This window comes from Aethalodelphis obliquidens, unplaced genomic scaffold, assembly GCF_003676395.1.
Source record: "Aethalodelphis obliquidens isolate GAN/ISIS:26980383/991018 unplaced genomic scaffold, ASM367639v1 scaffold17, whole genome shotgun sequence".
Taxonomy (NCBI): Eukaryota; Metazoa; Chordata; class Mammalia; order Artiodactyla; family Delphinidae; genus Aethalodelphis; species Aethalodelphis obliquidens.
The window spans coordinates 11,802,390-11,827,355 of NW_020837961.1; the positions used below are offsets into that span (position 1 = coordinate 11,802,390).

At 34.3% G+C, this 24,966-nt stretch overlaps 1 protein-coding gene across 2 annotated transcripts in view; it reads left to right on the top strand.

Moving 5' to 3' along the window:
- Positions 1-24,966, top strand: part of GRID2 (glutamate ionotropic receptor delta type subunit 2) — a 1,355,750-nt gene that overhangs the window by 1,090,175 nt on the left and 240,609 nt on the right. For both annotated transcript variants that reach the window (XM_027116924.1, XM_027116925.1), the window contains one exon: positions 18,664-18,802. In XM_027116924.1, the coding sequence (XP_026972725.1) occupies positions 18,664-18,802 (139 nt within the window). The remainder of the gene's footprint in view (positions 1-18,663; positions 18,803-24,966) is intronic.

Genomic DNA, 24,966 nt, shown 5'->3' on the forward strand with positions numbered 1-24,966 from the left:
GTTACATATTCCAAAGTCTTCTATTAATTATACTGGTTATGTTTTAAGTTGATTGCTTCCTACCATCATCTAAAAAAGTATCTTGGTCTTAGTAAATTATTTCCAAGACAAAATAAGGAGGATTTTTTCCTAATTCTTATAGATCTAGATAGACCTAGATAGATCTTATAGATCTAGATAGATATCTAAACTCTTATTCATTTCATTTTTGTTTGCTTGAATCTGTCCTAATTTTTTTTTTTTTTTTGCGTTACGTGGGCCTCTCACTGTTGTGGCCTCTCCCATTGCGGAGCACAGGCTCCAGACGCGCAGGCTCAGCGGCCATGGCTCACGGGCCCAGCCACTCCGCGGCATGTGGGATCTTCCCGGACCGGGGCACGAACCCGTGTCCCCTGCATCGGCAGGCGGACTCTTAACCACTGCGCCACCAGGGAAGCCCCTGTCCTAATTTTTTAGCCTTGTCAACCCACAATAAACCTGTTCATTCTTATCACTGAGGAGAACAAAGGGAGAAAATGAAGTGGCAGTAATAAATCAGAACCCTTGATGGAAGAAATGTACTTGGAGGAAGAGACACCATGATTCTTGGGATCTAGCTTCCTAGAGTCTCTGACATGGGTCACTCCCTGCCTGGTCTTTTCCCTTGGCTGTGAGAGCCTGTGAGCATGAATCATCTGTTCCTACTCTATGATCTTGACCTTGACTAAGGAAACCCAGTCAGCTTTCCTAATCATTTCATAAAACTGTGGTGAAGATTACATAAGAAAATACTTATAAACTCTTAACACAGTGCCTAGTGCATTAGTAATACTCAACAAATAGAGGCTTTTATTACTTTTTTCCTGACCTTTGTTTTATAATCTCTTACTTCCTGATTTTGGCTTGAGCTTAATAAGATTTTTGTTTATTTTGTTTTGTTTTGCAACTTCACCCTGACCCCTTTCCTTCTTGATCCCCCTTCCTATTTTGTTACATCCATGGTTTTGATTTACCGCTTGAGCCCAGCAATTTGAACATGTTTTCTGATTTTTCCATTGCTCATCAATTCAACCCAAGTCCCTGACTCAGTGACTACAGGGACTCTAGATTAAAAATGCCTTTAGAACTTCCTAGAAAATCTAGAAACCACACCCGAATAGCTCATTAGGAGGAGTAAGAGGAGGAGATAGTCTTTTAAGTAATATAGTTAAACTTCATGTGGAATTCTGAAATGCATTCAGCTTATGTATTTGCATTCACAAACACAGAAATCCATTAACTTGCTTCATACACATTTGCTTATTCAATCAGCAGTGTTGTGGAAATTACTACGATATGAATTATTTTGTGTTCTTCAATTACAGATCTGTATTACTTACTGAAATCTATCTGAATTTATAGAGCCCATATACTGAATAAATGTCTTTATTTTATCTCAATACATTTTCTGTAACACCAGCACACCAAAATCTCATTCCTTTAGCCATTTCCCAACCTATTATTCAAAATAATACACTGAAAAGAAAGTGGAGAAAAATTTATTTTTCTTTTCTGCTCCTTAAGATATCCTCCTAATAATTTAAGACTAAGAACTCTGGAAAACAGGCTAAATAAGTTCGAAGTTGAGAAGACCACTATTGTTTTTGAAAGACTGAATTCATAATGTTAAATAAATTCCTTCTCTATCAAATTGTAAGTCTTACTATATAGTCAATAAATGAGTTATAATTTAAAACTAATCTTCAATGGTTGTTAACAGGTTACTAGGTCCAAAATGAATGGCATTTTGGAGCTTTAAAATGTGTTTTAGACTTAGACCTGGCTCTCCTACCATTATTAAAATTGATTTAATACGCATTAGCCTTTTCTGACCCTGTGGAAATAATGGTGCACATATGCATAAGGCCCTAGTTTAGGAACTAATCTTAGAAATTCCAGAGGTAATTAAAAACTTCATGAGATCTGTTTTACTTTTCATTTCTGTTGACAACTGCTGCTTACCTTTTGAACTTAAATGCTTGTAAGACTGGTGAAATGGGTGCAGTTTTCCTCAGAACCACTGATTGATTGAATCCCTGAAAAATGGGATTGATAATGGCCCTAGAATTTATATAGTGGTTTTATACAGTGGCTAAGGCCTTGCTATAATTATTTTAAAACATTAAAAGCTAATACATCACTATAGAGTGGCAGGCCTGACTCAACGGCCATCTTGTTTCATGCTCTTTGACAAACGACTAGTCATCCAGACAACAGTTCCTCTTTAAGCACCTTTCCCAGCATTCATTTCATTACCAAGTCTGTGGTGAAATCAGTAGATAACAAGAAAAATAATACAAAAAGAAAAGTAATCATTTTTGAGACCTCCAGAAAATGGTGTTTGGTGTATATACTTTAAAATGATATATATTTAAAGAATCATGATATAATCCTTATTCAAATCATGCACTATGTTCCTGTTTTTTGGTTTTTACCTTTTTGCTGAGCAGATAGGCAATACAATGATATACATTGATGTATTAAAAATAGTAACAAAGCCCCTGAAGTATCAATCAAATAATTTAGTAAACAAAAAATAAACCAAAAGTACATGAAGCCAAATGTGGTAGACATGACAAAGGGGTGACATACAAATTGACTTTAAAATTTTTAGTTCATCCCTGAACGAAACTACCTAAAAGTTTTCTGAAGATTTTGAGGGTTTTGTTTGGATATCTTTCACCTTTTTTATACTGAATTACTAAAATCTCAAATATTTTAACTTTGTGATATCAGATTTAAAAAATCCTGTGTACTGTACACTTAAATCTTTTACCAAAATCTTGGACTTATACTGTTGAGTCTTACAAGCAAAACATACTAGCATATCTAAAGACAAATCAGGAGAGAAAAAATGAGACCGTTTGTTTTCTCCTCTTATTTTTTTTAACAAGACCTCTAAAATAGCACAATGGAATAGATATAATAAGAGCATGAATACGGAGGCTGAAGATATTTCTAAGAGCACCTCCTAAACAAAATATGTGTGCTTTTTGTAAAATAACTATAGAAAGCATACAAGTGTTGGGAAATATTCTGGGAGTCAATGAAGGTTTAGATACATGTCTCCATAGTTGTTGAAATTTAGTTGTGACATCATTGTTTTGAAGATGTAAAGTCTTATTTTTATTATTAAAATTTCCAAGGTCCTTTTGATAGATATTGAGAAAGGAAACAGAAAAAGAGGTAAGCAAACACATTTTTTTGTCACACATAGATATAAAAATGGCAGGAAATTCAAGGAAGATATGTGTCTGCTGATCCACTGTGGTTTGTGCTAAAGCTGCTTTCATAAACCATTAGTTAGTACCATAAAATGTAGATCTGTGAGTTAGTGGAAATCTCAGCAAACAGCCATATGTACTACCACACCTTCCAACTAAACTGGTCTATTTCAAACATTTCGAAGCTCCTTTATTAAAAAAATCTCATAAAAAGTAGAAAAAAGAACTAATTTCAATGTCATTTCAAAATCGCTGAAAGATTTAGTGCAATTCATGCATCCTATGATCATTTTTCCAATATAATTGAATACAAAACAATTAGTGCAGAAGGGAAAAATAAAGCCTTGGTTAAATGAGAAAGGATTTGCAACAAGTGTTTCTGCATACCATCACTGCCATTATCCTTGGAGATATGAAAGTAAACCAGTTTGTGGTGGAGAATCACGGTAAACACCATATATATTGCTGATCCATGTTCTTAATGTTGTACTTAAGGGAGCTTATATTTCAATGGAACACTAACCTCAAGATCCTTGACTATTACTTGAGGTACAACTTGTGTAAAACCATATGTAGTCTGTCTTACAAACTGAGAACCTGAAATCCCCTTTTAATTGAAATATTAACATCTCAAATGTTTTAATTTTGTAATATCAGATAGGAAAATTGACGTCCATTTGGCTGTTTTTTAATCCCTAGCTCATTAGAAACAGTGAGAATTTTATATGGGCTGGAATAGTGAAAACATTTTGAAATTAAAAAGCTGCCAATATTACTTTTTAAGTGTAGTGTAATTCAACTTAGTTCTACTGTAAGTCATAGCAATCCATATTTCGAACTTAAGTTAAAGTCAGCATATATAAGGTTTATGTTGTATAACCAGCAACCATTTAATTTGATTGTAATTCATTTTTAATTTAACACATTTCTAATGTATTCATCAGAAATATTCTGTGGTACTGAGTTCAGTAAAATAAACTTAACTACTTGTGTTAAACCTGAAGTTTCAAGAATTATAAAGAGTATCTCCTTCTGTAGAAATTTCTAATGTTGAAATCACATTCTTTTTTTTTATTTGATGACAAGAACATTCTTATTTCAGGTAAGTATGTATAGATGGCATTTGTATGTATAAAAGCAATTTATTAATTAAGAAAAGATGAAATATGTTAAAATTGATTATTAAGCTGATGTAGGACTCTTCAAAACAGAAGTGTATAAATAATGTTAAAGAGTTGGAAAGAAGCTGGTACTATTTATAAGCAGCTTTACATGTTTTATAATTACCGTGGAAATGTAAATAATAAATTAGAGAAGTCTTCCTATGTATAGGAAATTGACACTTCAATTACATGAGCTAATGCCTTCTAGCCTACTTTTGTTTATCTGAAAATAGATTTATTAGCCAGATTTATAGCCAGAACAATATTTTGTCATTCAACTGAAATGTCAACACTTCAGGAAGACATATGTTAGCAGTAGAGGAGTAACATTACCTATCCCTATTCAATAAATAATGTTATAAAATGTATCTGAAAATTGTTAACACTTGTATGACATAACAAAATTCATTTTTCACCAAGTAACTTCTCTTCATGGATTCCATCAAAAAGAAGATGTGTATTGCAATGTGATATATGATGATGAAAATGTCTGCATTTCCAAAATAGGATACCAAAGTCAGCTATAGTGTATCTGACTGTGAAAAATATTATTCAGCCAGTGAAAATGTAATAAATAGAATACAAAAGTGTAAGTGTGGCATGACAATTAGATTAAGAACTACTTAAGAAAAATGTCAAAAAAAACATATAAAAAATGCTAACCTGGCCTCCTCTTCAGTATTGGGTTTTTGGATCTGTAAACTATATAAGTTCTAGGAACTGTGGCTCCAGATTCCCACTCATCTGTTGAGTCTAGGTTTTCTGCCCTCAGATCTAGAATTGTTTTGTGCATACATATCAAGAAGCACCTTAGTAGGCTGCCTGTCTGTTCCATACTTAGGAACCCTGTGATGAGCTATCGCTATAGGTCTCTGAAGGTCAATACACATTAATTACCATTCACAACACACCATGCATACTATGATAATTTCACCTTGTCTCTGATGGCTGAACATGTACATTTAGCCTTTATCAACCTGCACCCATTTTAATATCAAGAAATCCAGTTTCATGGCAGTATTCCAATGTCATCTCAGGCCAACAGAGAACAAGCACATAGAACTCTTCAGAGATGCTTGTGTTCTACCCCCTCCTGTGCATTTCTTAATGTCTTTGTGTAGGGAGCGTTCGTCTAAATAATAGTCAGGGAGGTGAACAGGTTGTTCAGAACGGTTTCATTCCAGCATTTCCCCCTCCCTGAATCTCTACAGTATACCAGAGATGTTGTGTATAGGTTACCTTCAAAATCCATTCATTACTGGTCCATCCTTCAATGAGCCAATCAAACGATTACCACCACTCCCCAAGTATCAAATCAACACATTAAATATCAAATTCCAGATCATTACCACTCATGACAATATATTTGCCCTAATCAATACTTACATTGTATCCTATGTGGTATGAAACTTTTACAAGCAGGCTTTATATTTCTCTGACTGAGTTATGTTGAGATCTAAGTTGTAGCCTGGAGGCAGCGAGGGGTGATGTGGGTGAATCCAGGAGAGAACTCTGATTCCCCAGGTCCAGTCACTGAGAAGCATTTATGCTGGGGAAGGCTGATTCCCTCAGAAGGGGTGGTTGCTTCCAGTACTAAGGAGTTTCAGAGAGATTTGGAAGGTCGAATTTCTCATCAGTGCCCTTCCCTTACCATGACAGACCATAGAGGACAGAAGATTTAATTGGGGATTGAATTGTGTTTCCTTACGGTCAAGTGTTAATCTTGTGCTCAGTCATATCTGCCTTGAAACTATACAATTTAAGAGACTCCTTCAAAGCTGCCATCAAGCCTCTCAAATTTTCCCTGTTTCTGAGTTTGGTATTCATTGCCCTCAATGTCTCCTTTAACTTTTGTTTTATTTGAAGACTTCAGAGCAGTTAGCTAAAACCACGACCTGTAAAATCATTGTTATTGCCCCAGCCACTTGGTCTCCCAAGGCCTTGCATTCCACATGTCCTTCATCCCATGCCAACACTGGTAGTAACTGAATGATTATAATGTAACCACAAGCTGTGGCTTGCCAGTGTTCCATTTCCCACCAATAAGCACTACATAGACATGTGGGCAATTCAATCCCAGAATCCCATTTTTATGTTTCTGTTCCATGGGACCTTACATTCTACCAGACAGGACATAGATGGTGCATTCTGTCTGGGATACTGTGGAAAGATTACTAAAAGGACTCTTTACAATGATGTGGGTAGAGTTTTGAGAAAGTAACAAAAGTTGGTACAGTACCTGTTAGTTACAGAAGGAGCTATTATCACTCTTGGGCCTAAAGGGTTAAAGAAAGGGAATAGTTACTAGAACCAGAAGAGAGAGTTATATGAGAGGGCTGTCCACAAGGACTGTGGCCTTCAGTAGGGGGAAGCAGTCATTGTATTTTAGAGTCATTTGAAATAACTTTTATCTGTGCCATTATGTCACTAACTTGATATACTCTCAAGTTCATTTTTATCATTGTTTTCAGTTTGCTTTTTTAAAAATTTAATATTCTTTCTAATTATATGAAACATTTAACTGTTCTAAATTTAAAGCTAAATAACAAAGTTAGCCACAGAAATCTTTTTTTTCCAGTTTTTCCATATTTGTGAGAATGTGAGATAGTATTTTCTCATTTTTGTTTTATACAGAAATCTTAATTCATTCTTTGTCCCGTTTACTCTACTACCCCCCACTCTCCATATGTATATACTTTTGGTTTGTTTTCCTATTGCTTTATTCTGAAAATATAAGCACATCCCCCCCTCCTTTTTTACCCTAAAATACACCCTATAAACTGTTTTGTACCTTCTTTTCTCTGGAAGTTCCTTGAAATTGCTTTAATTTTCTAAATTAGATTTCATGATCATCTTCTGAGAGTGAGAATGGGAGTGTTGAATTTGTGGTATGAGAAGACAGGGAAACACTGGAATAAGTAATTGTATAAGAGAGTGGAGGAGAGAATTTCTAGGAAGATGTAATATGACTCTGAGGCTACGTTAAAGACTCATTTGAAGTCTGTGGACATGAATTGAAAATGAGTTGCACAGGTGTAAGTTATTCCACAGTTAGCGTAAAGAAAAAAAATGAATTTGACTCAGTTTGGGCTCTGCTGAGAGGATTTCAAGGGAGTTGAGGATAAATGCAGTGTTTATTTTAACAAATCACTGGATTTAAGCTAGGTAAGAGGAAAGTACATCTAATAGGAATGGGGATGGATAGTGAAAAGGTGGTAGGGTCATTAGATCTTAGATATTGGTGGGACTGTAGACTTGATGGGGGGGGAAGCTCAAAAGATGAAAGTGTGGAATGTTTGAAATTGAGATTATAGAGGGGTCAGAGTTATTGTTAATAAAGGTATGTTCAGTAATATAAAAGCAGTGCCATTTGCATTAAATAGAAAATAACCATACTAATAATATAAATGAAATATAATATTATTAAATTCTAATTAGTTTCTGTTGCCTGCCAAAGGGAGTTTGAGATTTGCCTTCCCTTTATAAAAAATAGATTCAAAATTTTAAACAGACTTATTACCAGCAAACTGAGGCTTTGTTCTTGCCATTGTAAGAAAATACTGAAAGATAACTGTAAATGGAATAACTTCCTTACCAGAACACAATATGTTTTTGTGCTATCGCCCCTACCACCTAAAGCCATCTGTTGTACCAGTGACAGACATGCCACATTGAAAGCCTGCCCTACTCAGACAGTGGACATAGTAACCTGTGGTCAACCGCGAACCTTACACGTATCTCACATTCTCCTCCCTATTACCTCCATACCCTCCACCAAAAGAAAAAATATTAAAGCATTTACAAATCTAGTAGCATCCAGGCTCTCAATTTGACTATTTATGAATGAACTTCAAGGAAGTTCATTGAAGTCATTGACTTCATTGAAGTCAGTCAAATATGACTGACATACCTTATGCATTTAGGAGATATGTACATTATCACCCATCCTTAAATGTATCAATAGAACATCGCCTTGGCAGTGGCTAATTGCCAACATTATCCTTCTTCATATTTTCTAAATTGTGACTTTGTAAGTATAAAATGTTCTAATATTTACTGACACTCCAATTGACCAGCTTACTTGAACATATTCATTCATCCCTAATATGGGAGATTTTCTCCTTGCTATAAGTGTCTTTAGCCATTTTCCTAGCAACCTAGCTTCAATAAGGATCTAATTCCTGAAACAGGAATGCTTATAAGGAAAGGGAATAATGAATTTTCTTCTATTTTTTTCTTAATCATACTTCATAAAAAAATTACACGGTCCCAGATTATATAAGAAACACTTTGTGAGTTATTAAACCTATGAGAAGCTGATTTACCAAGCAATGAAATTGGAGAATCTTAAACAATTACTTTTCTATATTTTCAGACAAACACAAAAATGCATATATACTCACACAGAATAAGACTTAGAGCAACAAGTTTTTGCCTGACGCAGGTGAAATTATCAAGTTCTATAATCTTGCCTGAGGGAAAAACATTATTTTACTTCTTTAACAACCTTTATAAATAAGATAATATATACAGTAGTAAAGTTGATATACTTTTTGAGGTGGCAAACCAGTCACATCAAAATGCAAATCTGTGTCAAGAATATTTCTCTTACTGCAGAAGGGTCATTTTGAAAAAATACAAATTCTACATCCTTCTGCAGACTGATATTGGGGGACTTCAAACTCACCAGGGATTATAAGAATCAAAATGCCCAGCTCTAGAGTCAGACCTTTGCACACCCTGAAATGTCAGGAATGGCCAGCCTAATTTCTGCTATGCTTTTAGCCATGTGGGGCTGTGTTTTTAATTTAACAGGTAATTTTTTGTCTTTTACCTGTCTTCTAGCATCCAGAATCTATGAAAATACTATTTTTTTTTCAAATTGTGGATACAGAAAAACAAAACAAAGGAAGGGAAAAATGGTCTTTATTAAACTCACCCTTCTCTCTTTGTACTTCTTTTATTTAGGTCTTGTTTTTAATTGTGAGATACGATTTAAGTACAGAAAAGTGCACAAAACTTAAAAGTGCAGCTCAATGAATTACCAACAATGGAACACCAGTGTAATTGCCACCCAGGAAAAGATAGAACATTACCCGTGACACAGCCCCCATTTCCCCACCTCAACCATTAGTCTATATCCCCAAAGGTAACCACTCATGAGATTATCAACACTACCATTCATGTTGCCTGTTTTAGAGCAGTTATCATACAGTGTGCATTCTTTTACTCAGAAATTTAGTTTATGAAGTCCATTCATGGTGTTATATATAACTGAAATCTGTTCGTTTTCATTGCTATATAATATCCCACTATATGAATACATATGTGTGTGTGTGTGTATATATATATATATATATATACCATACTTTATACACTCTATCCTCAAAGAGTGTTTAGGCTATTTCCAGTTTGAGGCTATTATGAATAATGTTGCTTTGGAGATTCCTGTTCATGTCTCAGTGTACACATTTTCCTCTTTGAGGTATGTACCTGAGTGGAACTGCTGAGTCTTAAGGTATGTGTATGGTAGTTTTCAGAGATGCTGCCAAATTGTTTGTCAAAGTGAGTGAACCAATTTATAATTTCATCAACAGGTTACTAGGATTCTAGTCGCTCTACATCCTTGCCAACACTTGATATTGTATATTTCCTTATTTCAATTATTCTGTTGGCTATGTAGTGGTATTTCATTTTTCTTTTAGTTTGTGTACCCCTAATAACTAATGAAGTTGCCACCTTTTCACATTTTTAATGGGCATTTGGTATCTTCCTTTGTGAAACCTCTTGCCCATTTTTCTAGTTATTGTCTGTTTTATTGTTATTGATTTATAGAAGTTAATATACATTGATGAAATTTCTGTTAGATATGAGTATTGCAAATATGTTCTTCTGTGGCTTGTCTTTACTTTCTTCATGGTGGGTTTTGAACTACAAAGTATTACCATAGTCAAATTTATCAATCTTTTCATTTTTTATCCTCATTTTGAAATAAATTTATTGAGATATATTTGACTGATAAAAATTGTACTAAGATTTACAACTTGATGTTTTAATATTTGTATACACTGTTAAAAGATCACCATAATCAAGCTAAATAATTTGTCTATAACCTCTTCATAATTACAGTGTGTGTGTTGAGAAGATTTAATTCAAGATCTATCCTCTTAGCAAGTATCAAGTATATGATACAGTTTTGCTAACTGTTGTCACCATGCTGTACATTAGGTCTCTAGAACTTATTCATAGTGCATAAATGAAACTTTGCACCCTTGGACCAACATCTCATTTCCCCCATACTTCCCACCCCAGCCCCTGACCACCACCATTCTATTCTCTGCTTCTACGAATTTGATTATTTTAGATTGCACATGTAAGTGAAATCATGCAGCATTTGTTTTTCTGTGGCTGGCTTATTTCACTCAACGTAATTTCCTCACGGTGCATCCATGTTGTCACATATGGCAGGATTCTCGTTTTTGTGGATGAGTAATATTCGTGTGTGTGTGTGTGTGTGTGTTCTACTGTGGCTTGTCTTTAAATACATATCACATTTTATTTATCCATGCATCTACTGATGAACATTTAAGTTGTTTCCATATCTTGGCAGTTGTGAATAATGCTTCAGTGAACATGGGAGTGCAGTTCTCTATTTGAGACGCATATTTCATTTCCTTCAGATATATACTCAGAGGAGGAATTGCTGGTTCACATGGCAGTTCAATTTTAATTTTTTGAGGAACCTCCATAGGTTTTGCATAGTGGCTGCACAAATTTACATTTGAACCAAAAGCATACAAGGGTTCCCTTTTTTCCACATCCTCACCAAAGCATATTTTCTCTCTCTCTCTCTTTTTTTTAATAACACCCATCTTAACAGGTGGAGGCAATATATCATAGTGGGTTTGATTTTCATTTCACTAATAATTAGTGATGTTGGATATACTTTCATGTGCCTCTGTGCCATCTGTATGTCTTCTTTGGAAAAAATATCTATTCAGATCCTCTGCCCATTTTTTTTTTTTATTTAACATCTTTATTGGAGTATAATTGCTTTACAGTGTTGCGTTAGTTTCTGCTGTATAAAAAAGTATATCAGCTATATGTATACATATATCCTCTTATCCCCTCCCTCTTGCATCTCCCTCCACCCTCCCTATCCCACCCCTCTAGGTGGTCACAAAGCACTGAGCTGATCTCCCTGTGCTCTGCGGCTGCTTCCCACTAGCTATCTGTTTTACATTTGGTAGTGTATATATGTCCATGCCACTCTCTCACTTCGTCCCAGCTTACCCTTCCCCTTCTCCATGTCCTTAAGTCCATTCTCTACGTCTGTGTCTTTATTCATGTCCTGGCCCTAGGTTCTTCACAACCATTTTTTTTTAGATTCCAAGTATATGTGTTAGCATATGGTATTTGTTTTTCTCTTTTTGACATCCACCTCACTACAAATAACTCAATTTCGTTTCTTTTTATGGCTAAGTAATATTCCATTGTATATATGTGTCACATCTTCTTTATCCATTCATCTGCCGGTGGACACTTAGGTTACTTCCATGTCCTGGCTATTGTAAATAGTGCTGCAGTGAACATTGTGGTACATGACTCTTTTTGAATTATGGTTTTCTCAGGGTATATGCCCACTAGTGGGAATACTGGGTCATATGGTAGTTCTATTTCAAGTTTTTCTACGTCTTTGTTTGGCGAATTTAGTCCCTTTACATTTACAGTAACTATTGATCTGTATGTTCTTATTGCCATTCTGTTGTTTTCTGGCTGGTTTCGTAGTTCCTCTCTGTTTCTTCTCTTTCTATCTTCCCTTGGGTTTTCATGGTTTCCTTTAGTGTTGTGTTAGATTCCTTTCTCATTTTCTTTTGTATATTTACTATAAGTTTTTTCCTTGTGGCTACTGTGAGGTTCACATATAACATCCTATGTAAACAGCAGTCCTTTTTAAGTTGATAACAATTAAATTTGAATACATTCCAAAGCTTTGTCATTATACTCCCCTTCCACCACATTTTATAATTTGATGACACTTTACATCTTTTTATTTTATATATCCCTTACCTAATTATTGTAATTGTAGTTAATTTCACTACTTTTGTTTTTTGACGTTCATGCTTGCTTTACAAGTGATTGATCCACTACCTTTATTATATATTTATATTTTCCAGTGAGATCTTTTGTATGTTTTTTAAAATTATTAATTAATGCCATTTCTTTTTACCTTGAAGAGGCCCCTTTAACATTTCTTATAGGACCAGTTTAGTGGTAATTAACTCATTTAGCTTTTACTTACTTGGGAAACTCTTTAATCTCTCCTTCTATTCTAAATGATAATTTGCTGGGTAGAGAATTCTTGGTTGTATTTTTTTTTCCTTTCAGCACTTTTAATATGTCATGCCATTCCTTTCTGGCCTGAAGTTTCTACTGAAAAAAAATCTGTTGATAGCCTTATGGGGTTTCCAATGTATGTAATGTTTTTTTCCTTGATGCTTTTAGAATTCTCTCTTTGTCTTTAACTTTTACCATTTTAATTATAATGTGTCTTGGTGTGTGTCTTTTCTGGGTTCATCTCTGGTATTCCTGGACCTGGATACCTGTTTCCTTCCCCAGATGAGGGAAATTCAGCCACTATTTCTTCAGATAATTTTCCTGGAACTTTCTCTCTCTCTTCTCCTTCTGAAATCTCTACAATGCAGATGTTATTATGCTCAGTGTTGTCCCAAAGGTCCCTTAAGGTATCTTCACTTTTTTTAAATTGTTGTGTTTTTTTTTTTTTCATTTCGCTGCTCTGTCTGGGGGATTTCCATTGCTTTGTCTTCCAGCTCACTGATTCATTCTTCTACCTCATCCAGTCTTCTATAAACACCACTAGTATATTTTTCATTTCAGTTACAATTTTTGTTTGGTACTGTCTTACATTTTCTCTTTGTTGAAGTTCTCACTGTGTTCATCTGTACTTCTCCCAGGTTCGGTGAGCATCTTTATTACCATTACTTTGAACTCTTTATCAGGTATATTGCTTATCTCCATTTCATTTAGTTCTTATTCTGTCTCCTCATTTTGATTAATTCTCTGTGTTTCTCTTTATTAGTTAAATCAGGTACCTCTCCCAGTCTTGAAGGAATGGCCTTATGTAGGAGATGTTCTATGGGACTCAGAGGCACAATCCTGCCTGGCCACTGGAGCTCGGTGCTCAAGGGGTGTCCCTGTTTGGGCTGCATGCACCTTCATGTTGTGGTAGGGCCACAGCTACTGCTATAGTACACTGGTAGGCAGGGCTGGTCCATGACGTGGCTACAGAGCCCTGGGGGGAGGAACTGGCCCTGGCTCAGCTCAGGTTTTTTGCTTTTTGCTAATGCATTCTGTGCTCTGTTCAGAAAAAGTCTTTCAGTACCCAATCTTGTGGATATGTTGGATATATTCTCTTATATTCTTTTCTAGAAGCTTTATTGTTTATATTTTATATTTACATATGTAAGGCACTTGGTATTGATTTTTGTATGTATTATAAGTTAGGAGACAAGTTTTATTATTTTTCATATATATATATCCAGGTTAACCTAGTAGTACTTACTGAAAAGACCTCCCTGTCTATATAGTACTGCAGTGCCCTCTGAGCATAAATTGTCTATGTACACATGAATAATTTTCATTGATTTGGTCTATCCTTGGACAAATACCATACTATCTTAATTACTATATAAAGCTACAGTCAACTAGAACCAGTCTTCTTCTTCTTCTTGAACACCGTCTTAGCTATTATTGTTCTTTTGGAATTTTCTACAAATTTTACATTTAGCTTTTCACAAACACACACATACATTCCCTCTCTGTGTCTCTCACACACACATACACACACACACATACATACATACACACACACACACACGCAGAGAACTTGAGATTTTGATTGGTAATTCATGGAATCTATAGATCAGTTTGAGAAAAATTTATATCTTTATAATATTGAGTCTTCGATCAATAAACATGATATATCTATTTATTTATTTAACCTTCATTTACTACACTCAAAAAAGTTTTATAGATTTTCATGTAGAGATCTTACACATCTTTATTTCTAGATATTTGATATTTTTAGTGCTATTGCAAATGGTGTATATTTTTTAATTTCATGTCTTAAATGTTTGTTACTGCTATAAGCATATCTGATTATTTTTGAAGATTGACTCTGTACCATAGTAAACTAACATTAATTTTAGTAATTTATTCCATATTCTCTTAGATTTTCTACATACATATTCATATCATCTCTAACCCATAACTTTTTTCACTCTTTCCAATTTTTTAGTATTTTTTCTTTCTTTGTATTTATTGTTTTTGCTTATTGTACTACACTGTTTAGTAGCTACAATTAAATGTTGAATAGAAGTGGTGACAACTTGTAGCCTTTAAGATAGTCTTTAAAAATGCTTATTTTGTTAGTAAGTATGAACATTTGCTGGAGGCTTCCTGAAAATACTCTTGTGAGACTAAGTGTGTTTTTTTTATTTCTAGTTTGCTGGAGAATTTCTAGGTTTTCAATTTTTTTATGACTGGATGTTGAATTTTATCTGTGCCTTTTCTGTTTCAACCAAGATGATTATAGGACTTTTTTCCTTTATAGTGCTAATTTAGTGAATTTTAATGATTTATTTTTAAATGCCAAACCAACCCTTGCTTTCATATAATAAACCCAGCATGCTTATTTATTTATTTTTTGCAATTTTCAGTTTACTAATTTATGTAAGTCTTTTTTTTAATCTACTATCATATGAAAGACTGGCCATTAATTTTCCTTTCCTGGAATGACATTTTCAGATTTTGTTATCAAAGTTGTGCCTTCTTTATAAAATGTATGGAATGATGTCTTGCTTTTTTCTAACCTCAGAAAGAGTTTGTGTAAAATTATACTTAATTATTGATAAAACATCTGGTAGGTTTTTTCCCAGAAAGCCCACTGGTCTTGAATTTTTTGGTGGGTAAGTTTTAATTGTGGATTCAAAGTCTTTAATACTTATAAGATCATTAAAATTTTCTATTTCTTTTGCTGGCAATTTTTCTACGAATTTGTCATGTCATCTCAATTTTCAAATTAATTGGCATAGAACTGTACATAAGATCCTCCTCTTTTATCCTTCTAATATCTGAAACATCTGTAACAATATGCCCTTTTAACTCCTATTATTGTATTTTTTTGTGCCTTTACTTATTTTCTTGATCAGTCTCGAGAGCTTTTTATAGGTATTTTCAAAGGCCCAAACTTCTGTTGGATCAACATTCTCTATTTTATTTTTTATCTAGTTTACTGATTTTTGCTCTTATATTTATTATATCCTTCCTTCTATGTTCTTTGGGTTTAGCTTGCCAGGTGTTTTTTAACTTCTTGAAATTGATGAATAGCTCATTGATTTTCAGACTTCTTATATAAGTTATGAATTTCCCTTTAAACACAAATTTAGCTACATCCTATCAGCTATCAAAACTTGTGAAATTTTGATATGGAGTATTTTTATTTTCATCAACTTAAAAAGACTTTTTATTTCTCTTGTGATTTTTCTTTGACCCATGGCCCTAATAGAATTGTAATTGTTGATTTCCAAGCATATGAGGATTTTCTGGTTTTCTTAGTCCCACCCCCATTTGGCAAGCCCTGGGCCTTAATTTTTATAGCCACCTGACTTTGAAGGCTTTCAAAACATTGCTCAACATCTTAGTTTCTTATCTTCCTGTTGTTAAATTGGCATTTATCCCTCAGGAAAAAGCAGTCCTAAATACCAGTCGCATTTCTGAGTTATCTTCTTCAGGATCTTGATCTTCTAGTTTCTTACTGCTCTCAAATGCATTATATGTTCATTTTTTCTAGTTGCCATCAGTGGGAGGATTGTCTTGAATTACCAGAATTAGAAGTCAAGATTCCCTTTACTTTTAATATTTGATTTCTAAGTGCAGATATCAAATAAAATGTCATTTTATTTGGACTCCACAAGAATATTTGAATTCCCCAAGTTTCAGGCTTTATGCCACAGATGAAGAAAGCTCAGCAAGTATTCTTTCTTGTGGGTGATAACAACTCTAACCAAGGGTAAAGACTTCATGGACACAAACCTTCAATTAGCCGTTTCAGTCATGAATTTACTGTTCTACTTTTGTTATATTTATTAACATCTTTCAGTCTTTAGCTATCATCTTGTTCATATTTTATTTTTTTTTTCAATTAATCATTTTGTCTAGGAAGTCCCCATTTGGTTTAAAAATGAATATTTTATTGTACTTTCATCTTTTAAAAGCTGAGTGAATATTTCCTTTGCTTTGAAGAAGAAAATATCCAAAATGCATTATAACTGCTTTTGAAAAAACGTGTTCCAGATATCAGAGGTTAGCCTATTCTGAGTATATTACATCAGGAAAATAGCTCAGGTCATACCCAAAGGGTATGTTTGTACTACACTGAAAGTTTAGAAATATTGCATAGTGAGAATTAGTGGTTGGCATAAAAATCTGCCTGATATGATAATTAATTGAATCCTGTTAAGCCATTCACATATTGATGTACCTAGGCAAATGTAGTATTATATCTCTTTAATTTATTTTTACTCTTAGCGTAAACCTAATTTATTTTAAAAGGATTATTGACTCCATACAAAACATATATTCATTTAACAAATATTTACCCACCTAAAAGGGGGCAGGAACTGTATCTGTGTTAGAAACTAGACAATAAGGAAGAGGAAAAAAACAAAAATATATAAAATATATGATAAATTATGATTTTTAAAAAATACAGTGACTGAAAGAATGAGGTCGTGAGAAATTATTTTAGATAGAATGGAAATACGTATTTGTGAGGAAGTATCATCTGAGGAGAAACTTAAAAAAATTAAAGGGAAGGTCATTTTTAAATTAAAGAGCAGAGAATTCCAGGCATAAAAATTGCAAGTACAAAGACCCTAGGACAGAAATCAGCGTAACTCCATGCAAGAAATTGCAAGAAGGCCATTGAGAGGGTGGAAAAATGCAAGTCAGGAAATTGATGTGAGATCAGTTCATGTAGGACCTGATAGGCCTTGGTAGAGATTTGGGGTTGCTTTGTTTTTCTCTGAGAGTGACAGGAGTCCATTGGAAGTTTTGATCAGAGGAATATCACGATTTCATTTTCATTTTCAAAGAGCACCATCGAGATAGACTTAGGAGTGGTAGTGCATAGAATGTAAACAAGTAAACCATTTAAGTGGTTTAGTAGTACAGTCAAAAGAAGATGTGACAGCACTGGAAGTGAGGAGATGAGGTAGGATTTGGTATGTGAGTTGAAGATAAAGGTGACAGGACTTGCTACCAGATGGGATGTTGGAAAGTTTCTAAGTATTTGGTCTGAGAAATAGAGTGAAGAGTGGTGCTATTCCCTGAAATAGTGTAGACTGGGGTGTTCATTCAAGAGTGAAAATAAAACGTTCTGATTCAGATGTGATAAATTTCAGATGCCCATTAAATTCCAAGTGGAAATTATGTAGGTATTTATCTGTAGCTCTCTAGAGAGAGTAAAGCTTGAAATATAAATCTGAGAGTCATCAAAGTATACTGTAGATAATATTCAACATCAGGGGACTTGAGATTAGCTGCGGTTGGAAAGCGGACAGAACAGAAACAGTTTAGAGACTGAGCCCAAGGACACACCAACATTTAGAAGATGGAGAAGAAGATTCTACAACAAGATTACAAAAGAGTGGTGAGTCAGTTAGGAGTAGATCAAAACACATGTGATGATGCTGAAACCAATAGTCATATGTGTTCTCCCAAGATTATTAATAACCTATGATTCTAGGGAATTTAACAAAAAATAATCTTTTAATATTATTTATTAAACTAGAAATCTGAAAAGTTATGTTAAATATAAGCATAACAGTATTAATATCTCCTAACTAGTAAATAGTCAAGCCCTTGGATATAAAGTGTATATCTGAGGTTGTAATAAGAGGGTAATTCTAGGGTTGAAGAACAAGCTGGAAGAAATATCATTTAAACATGTTATACTAAATATTTATCATGCTTCTGTTTGACTGAGTCTCACATAATCTCATAAACCAGATTCAAATATGAAGTGATGAACGTAAGCAAAATACAGAGATCCATGCTGATGTTATGTGAAAGATTTCTCATTACTTAAAATTTAACTTGCTCTTGAATGTGTATGACTTCAGATTCTAAATAAAGACTTGTTGATGTTCTTTTATTCTCTTTGCCTCTTTCCACAGGTGGGGAAGTCCCATACACAACTCTGGCTACCCGAATGATGATGGGGGCTTGGTGGCTATTTGCTTTGATTGTCATCTCATCTTACACAGCAAACCTTGCTGCTTTCCTCACTATCACCCGCATTGAAAGCTCCATCCAGTAAGTAGACAAAGATTCCACTTGATACAAAGCATGAGAAATGACAGGCGTGGCCAAAGCTATGTGATGTCTGTTAATATATTTACAACTTCCTTTTGAGTAAAGGCTTAATTTTGTGATGTGCAGACATCACAACATAGTCCAACTCCTGAAAGTACAGTTTTGGTACAGCATTCTTTATACAGTAAAATTCTGGGTATAATTTGGACATTGCTTCCCACATTTTCCTGGAAGGATAACACATATTCAGAATTTTAACCTCTGTAAAATATGACTGTGGGCAATATTATTAAAAAGAAGGAAAAGGATACATACTAAAATATACATATTTCAAGTTTGAGATGCTCAGTCTTTGCCTTGAGTCTGTCCCATTATGCACTGTCTGAGTAAATAGTTAGGTAGACACTGGATGATTGATAGATAGGTGATAGGTAGGGAGAAGGAGAGAGAGAGAGAGAGAGAGAATGAGAATAGCTTTCAAGAGGTAAAACCACATTCTGTCTCTTCATTGCATTATAGCTAACGTGAGTATTATTGCTCCTGTTTTTCCAGCTGCAGTGGTGGTAAATTGCCGTTAACTATACTGTACTTTTGAATCCTGAAAGCTACCTAAGTCAGTGCTTCATTTCACAAATGACTTTCCCATGAGCCCTGAGACTCCAAAGGCCTTTGATTTACCGTGGCCAGTTTTTCTTTATGTGGTTTCATACCATAAGGTCAGGTCAGTGCCACAGTACAGCTTCTGCCTTATTAGAACATAGTGTTCTGTATATTGTTTTACGAAAAATTTCTCTGAAAATTTTATTAATCCAAAATCAAGGTAGTTTGAACTTTCGTAAAGTTAAAAAACATTTATTTCTCAACAAAGTTGACAGTTCAAGATTAGAATAATTAACTTTGTCGAGGAATTAATTAGGGATTTACTTCATCCTTAAGAGAAAACTTGAATTCTTCTTGCCTTTAAAATAGTATGTAAATGAATTCCATTAGTAGTTGCAAAATTATTATAGCACAATACTAAAATAAAGTCAAGAATTAATGATCTAAAAAGAAATAGGGTATTTTCTTCAACTGCTTGTGTATATAAATTGAAACCTCAAAATTCAGCTACTAATAGTCAATTATTTCATTCATTTATGAAAATGATGTTCCCGACTTCTCTCATCAGTCTTAAGTTGTTTTCCCAGTTATTTCTTTGGTGCAGAACCTTCATATCCTTTTAACTTACTACCCTTGTAGCCAGTTCTACATGTGGCATAAGTTATAAGTGATCCAGAGTGAAGCTCATGGAAAATTTAAGCTCATGACCCCATCAGAGTCCTATTTTAAGCAATAATGAAAATGATTACAATGTCCGAGCCCAAGAAATCAATGAATTAGTAAAATTGTGCAAATAATAATTAACATTTATTGAGCACTCACAAGATGCCAAACTTTGTACTAGATGTTTGATGTGCATTGGCTTATTTAATACTTACAACCATCTTCTGGAATGCATACTACTTACTAATAACCCATTTTACAACTGAAGTTGAAAAGATAAGTAACTTGCCTCAAATCATGCAGCTAATAAGTGATTGATTAAAGACCAGACCTTAAATCTGTCTCATTCCTGAATCTATGTTCTAACTATGCCACACTAGTCCCCATTCCACACCCTTGTACATTTGTATGGCTAGTTGCTTTTTAGGGAACTTTATAAAGGATGTGTCATAGCCTCATTCATTGCTAAGTATAGTGATGTAAAGGATGACATTATTCAAATCCTCAATTTGTCTGAGGAAATAAAGTATCAAAAGTTAGGAGATTTTTGTGTTGGGTCGATTCTCTAGGCGTATATCCCAGCATGAGCTAATTATGTCTATAATTGATACCTGCCACTCAGGGTAAGACTGCTTGCCAGACCAGTCAATGGAAATCACATTAAGAAAAATAGTTTTAAAAAATTAAAATGGAGCATTTTAATCTTACTAATATACTTCTGGTCAACTTTGTTTCACATGTTATATTTTAAGAGTACTTAAAGTACATAGGTTTTTACTATGTAGCTCAGATCTGACTTTGAAACATTTTAAAATAAATGAATGAAGAACATTTTAAATAACTGATTTTATGTAGCATGTGACAATCATAAATAATAAAAATTATGGATATTATTCACTGAGAATTTATTATGAATTTATCAAGCATATATATATATATATATATCCCCTTTATTACTCAAAATTACCCTAATAATACAACTACTACTATGATTCCTACTTTGTAGATCAAGAAACAGAAATTTGGAAGTTAACTGCTCACTAGCACACAGTGAATAGTGTCAGAGCTGGAAATCTAACCTACATCAATCCAATACCAATTCATGACTTTACCTACTGAAGTTTCTCTTTATCTTACAATTTGTGTCTTGCTGGTTCTTAAAATTTGTTTGCTTGAGCCGCCCTTTCACTGAGGTCGCAGGCCTCATGGTGTGTGTATATCTGAGCTATTTAGTCATTACAACTTTGCCAGCATTCGTTAGTATCTAGACTTTCATGCAGTAGCAGTGGGAGCAAAAGCCTCTATCACATTTTTACACCCATAGGATTTTCTAAAGTAAAGTCTAATGGAAAAAGATCCTAATTGCACATGATGTTTCCCTCAGGTGTAGCTTTCCACAATCCAAAATAACTGAACATTCATTTTTTTAACAAATTATTTCTTTCTAATGCCAACTCACATTATTAAAAGTCAACTTTGGGTATAATGAATCTCCCCTTCCTTCTAATCTTTTCACTAGGTTAATTATGAAAGGGGAAAATCAGAGCCAAATAAGTTAAAAGAGACCTGATTCTCTCCCCAAACTTAAAGGTAGCTTCTAATTTCATGCTTCAGCTGTGTTGGTAAACATAATTGTAATGTTTCTTGGAAACATTCAAAGTTCCATTTATAACTAATGTCAAACTTTCTTGGAAAATTCTAAGTCTGATTTTTCTTAGAAAAGCAAAAACTTTTTTCACAAAACCATGCACTGTCATTCTTCTTAATCATTCACATTCATGAGATTTGCTTATCGTTAAATGAAGCAGTGCTCATCAGGGTACCTTTTCCCAGCCCAATTGCTGTTCCATTAACAAACATCTACCATCCACATCTCTATTCCCAAAATTCAAAGTCACTTCTGCACACCAGGAGAGGCAGAGGTAGCTAGCTGGTAACCACAAATCTGATCTCTTTTCCTCTGAGTCTGTTTCTTGGCTACTGTAAATAATGCTTCAGTGAACATAGGGGTGCATAATCTTTTCAATTCAAAAGAACATAATCTTTTCAAATTAGTATTTGCACTTTATTTGGATAAATACCCAGGAGTGGAATTTGTGGATCGTACTCTAGTTCTGGTTTAAATTGCTTGAGGAACCTCCATACGGTTTTCCATAGTGGCTGCACCAATGCACAGGGTTTCCTTTTCTCCACCTTCTCACCAACGCTTATTACTTGTTGCCTTTTTGATAATAGACATTCTGACAGGTGCGAGGTGGTAGCTCATTGTGGTTTTGATTTGCATTTCCTGGTGATTAGTGGTGTTGAGCATCTTTTCATGTGCCTGTTGGCCATCTGTATGTTAAATGTCTGTAATTTATACAGACATTTGGAAAAAAATGTCTATTCAGATCCTCTGACCATTTTTAATCTGGTTGTTTGTTTTTTTAATGTCAAGTTGTATGAGTTCTTTTTATATTTTGGATATTAACCCCTGATCGGGTATATCATTTGCAAATATCTTCCCCCATTCAGTAGGTGGCCTTTTCATCTTGTTGATAGTTTCCTTCACTGTGCAAAAGCTTTTTAGTTTGATGTAGTCCCATTTGTTTATTTTTGCTAATCCATGTATAACTTTTGACTCTCCCAAAACTTAACTAATAATAGCCTACGGCTGACTTGAAACCTTACCAGCAACATAAACTGTTAATTAACATGTATTTTGTGTGTTATATGTATTATATACTTATTTTTACAATAAAATAAGCTAGACAAAAGAAAATATTATTAAAAAATCAGAAGGAAAACTATTTATGGTACATATATGATTTTAATGAAAAAAAGATGAATAAGTGGACCCTCACAGTTCAAACCCACGTTGTTCAAGGGTCAACTGTAGATATTTAAACACTGTGCTAGGCATTTAGTCTATAAATGTATTTAGGTATTATCCCTGAGTCACAATTTATTCGGGGAGATAACAGTGTAGAACTCAATGACATAGGGCTCTGATAAATTATTTATAAAATGCTGTATGAACACAGGGAAGGAGTGATTTAAGTCAATAACTTGGAGAGAAGGGGAGGAGAGAGGAAAAAAAACTATTAGACATCACAGAGGTTCTCTGATGTATCATCGGAGAGTTTGATCTTAAAGGATAAATTTCAACATACTGAAGAAGTGGCTTATAGCAGAGGTATGAAACTCCTAGGAGAATATCTAGCAAAGGGTAGGTTATCAAAATGTGTTCATCTACTTCATGGATTGAGATAGGTGATGTGAGGGTGACAGGAAGTGAAATAGAAAAGGAGGGTAGGACCACATCTTGAAGGGCATGATAAAGCTTGTTACGGAATTTGGAGTTTTTCCTGGAGATAATGAAGAGTGACATCATTTAAGAAAGACAGCTTTATCTGTGGAGAGGAAGATAGGCCAGAGAGAAAAATGGAGGAGCATATGGAAACTCATTGCAGGTATCTAATAAACATATTTATGGCGTTTAACAGTATGTCTCTACTTGATATAAACCTGATCACATATCTTCTTGTTTCATGGGCTCCTTATGTGGAACTATCTAAGGATTAAGGGTAATTTAAGAGAAATCTGGCTTGAGAAACTTTATATCTCTAGGCTAACATTTACATTTCTTGTGAATGTAGGAGTATTGCGTCAGTTTATTTTTTTTAACATATTTTAAAAAAGGATGTGGTTTACTACCTCTTAGTTAAATAGATAGGGATGAAGAGAGTTACTGATGTGAGGAAATTCTAGAAGTCACTCTGGTTAGGCTGCTTTTCAGATGCAATTTTGCCAAAAATTTGCATCTCCAGGTTTGCTATTCCTGGACCCCATCCTGCCTATTAATTACTTTTAACCTTGAGCCATCAGAAAAGAAATAAGACATTTTTATTCCATTTTAATACATTTTCTTCTTATAAAAGTAACATAAGGCTATTTTGAGAAAATTAGAAAGTAGAGTAAAATTTTCTAGGACAAAGCATTAATAATCCATAATTTGTCATAAAGCAGTAAGTTCTGTTAATATTTAAGCAAACTTTCTTTTAACTGTTTATTTTGAAGCAATTATATATACACAGGAAATTGCAAAGAGTGCAATTATAGCACAGAGATATCCCATATACCCTTCACCAAGTTTCCCCCAATGGTTACATCTTCAGTAATTACAGTACAGTATCAAAATCAGGAAATTGACATGGGTACTAGGTATACATATAGCACTGTGCCATTTTATCACAAGTTCAGAATCTCTAACCACCACTGCAATACAGGACTACTCCATCATTACAAAAATCTCCCGCATTCTACCCCTGTATAGTCACACTCACACCTTCTTCCCCACCATCCGCAGCTCTTGGTAACCACTGATGTTCTCCACTCATTCTAAGAGTGTTATATAAGTTGAATCATACAATATGTGGCCTTTTGAAATCAGCTTTTTTTTCACTCAGCAAAATGCCCTTGAGGTCCATCCAAGTTGTTGCATGCATCAGTAGTTCATTGTTTTTTTATTGCTGAGTGGTATTTACCTATTTTTGTCGTTTCCAGTTTGTTTAAAATTTACCTATTGAATGGCATTTTTGTTGTTTCCAGTTTTTAGCTATTACAAATAAAACTGCTAAGAACATTTATGCTCAGGCTTTTGCGCGGATGTTTTCATTTCTCTGGCATAAAAGCCCAGGAGTGTGATCGTTGGGTAGTGCGGTAGGTGTGTGATTAGTTTTTAAGAAACTGCTGAACTGTTTTCCAGAGCGCCTGCACCATTTTACATCTCCACCAGCAACATATGGGGGACCCAGTTTCTCTGCATCCTTGTCAGCATTTGGTGCTGTCACTTTTTAAAATTTTAGCCCTTCTGATAGGAATGTAGTAATATCTTACTGTCATCTTAATTTGCATTTCCC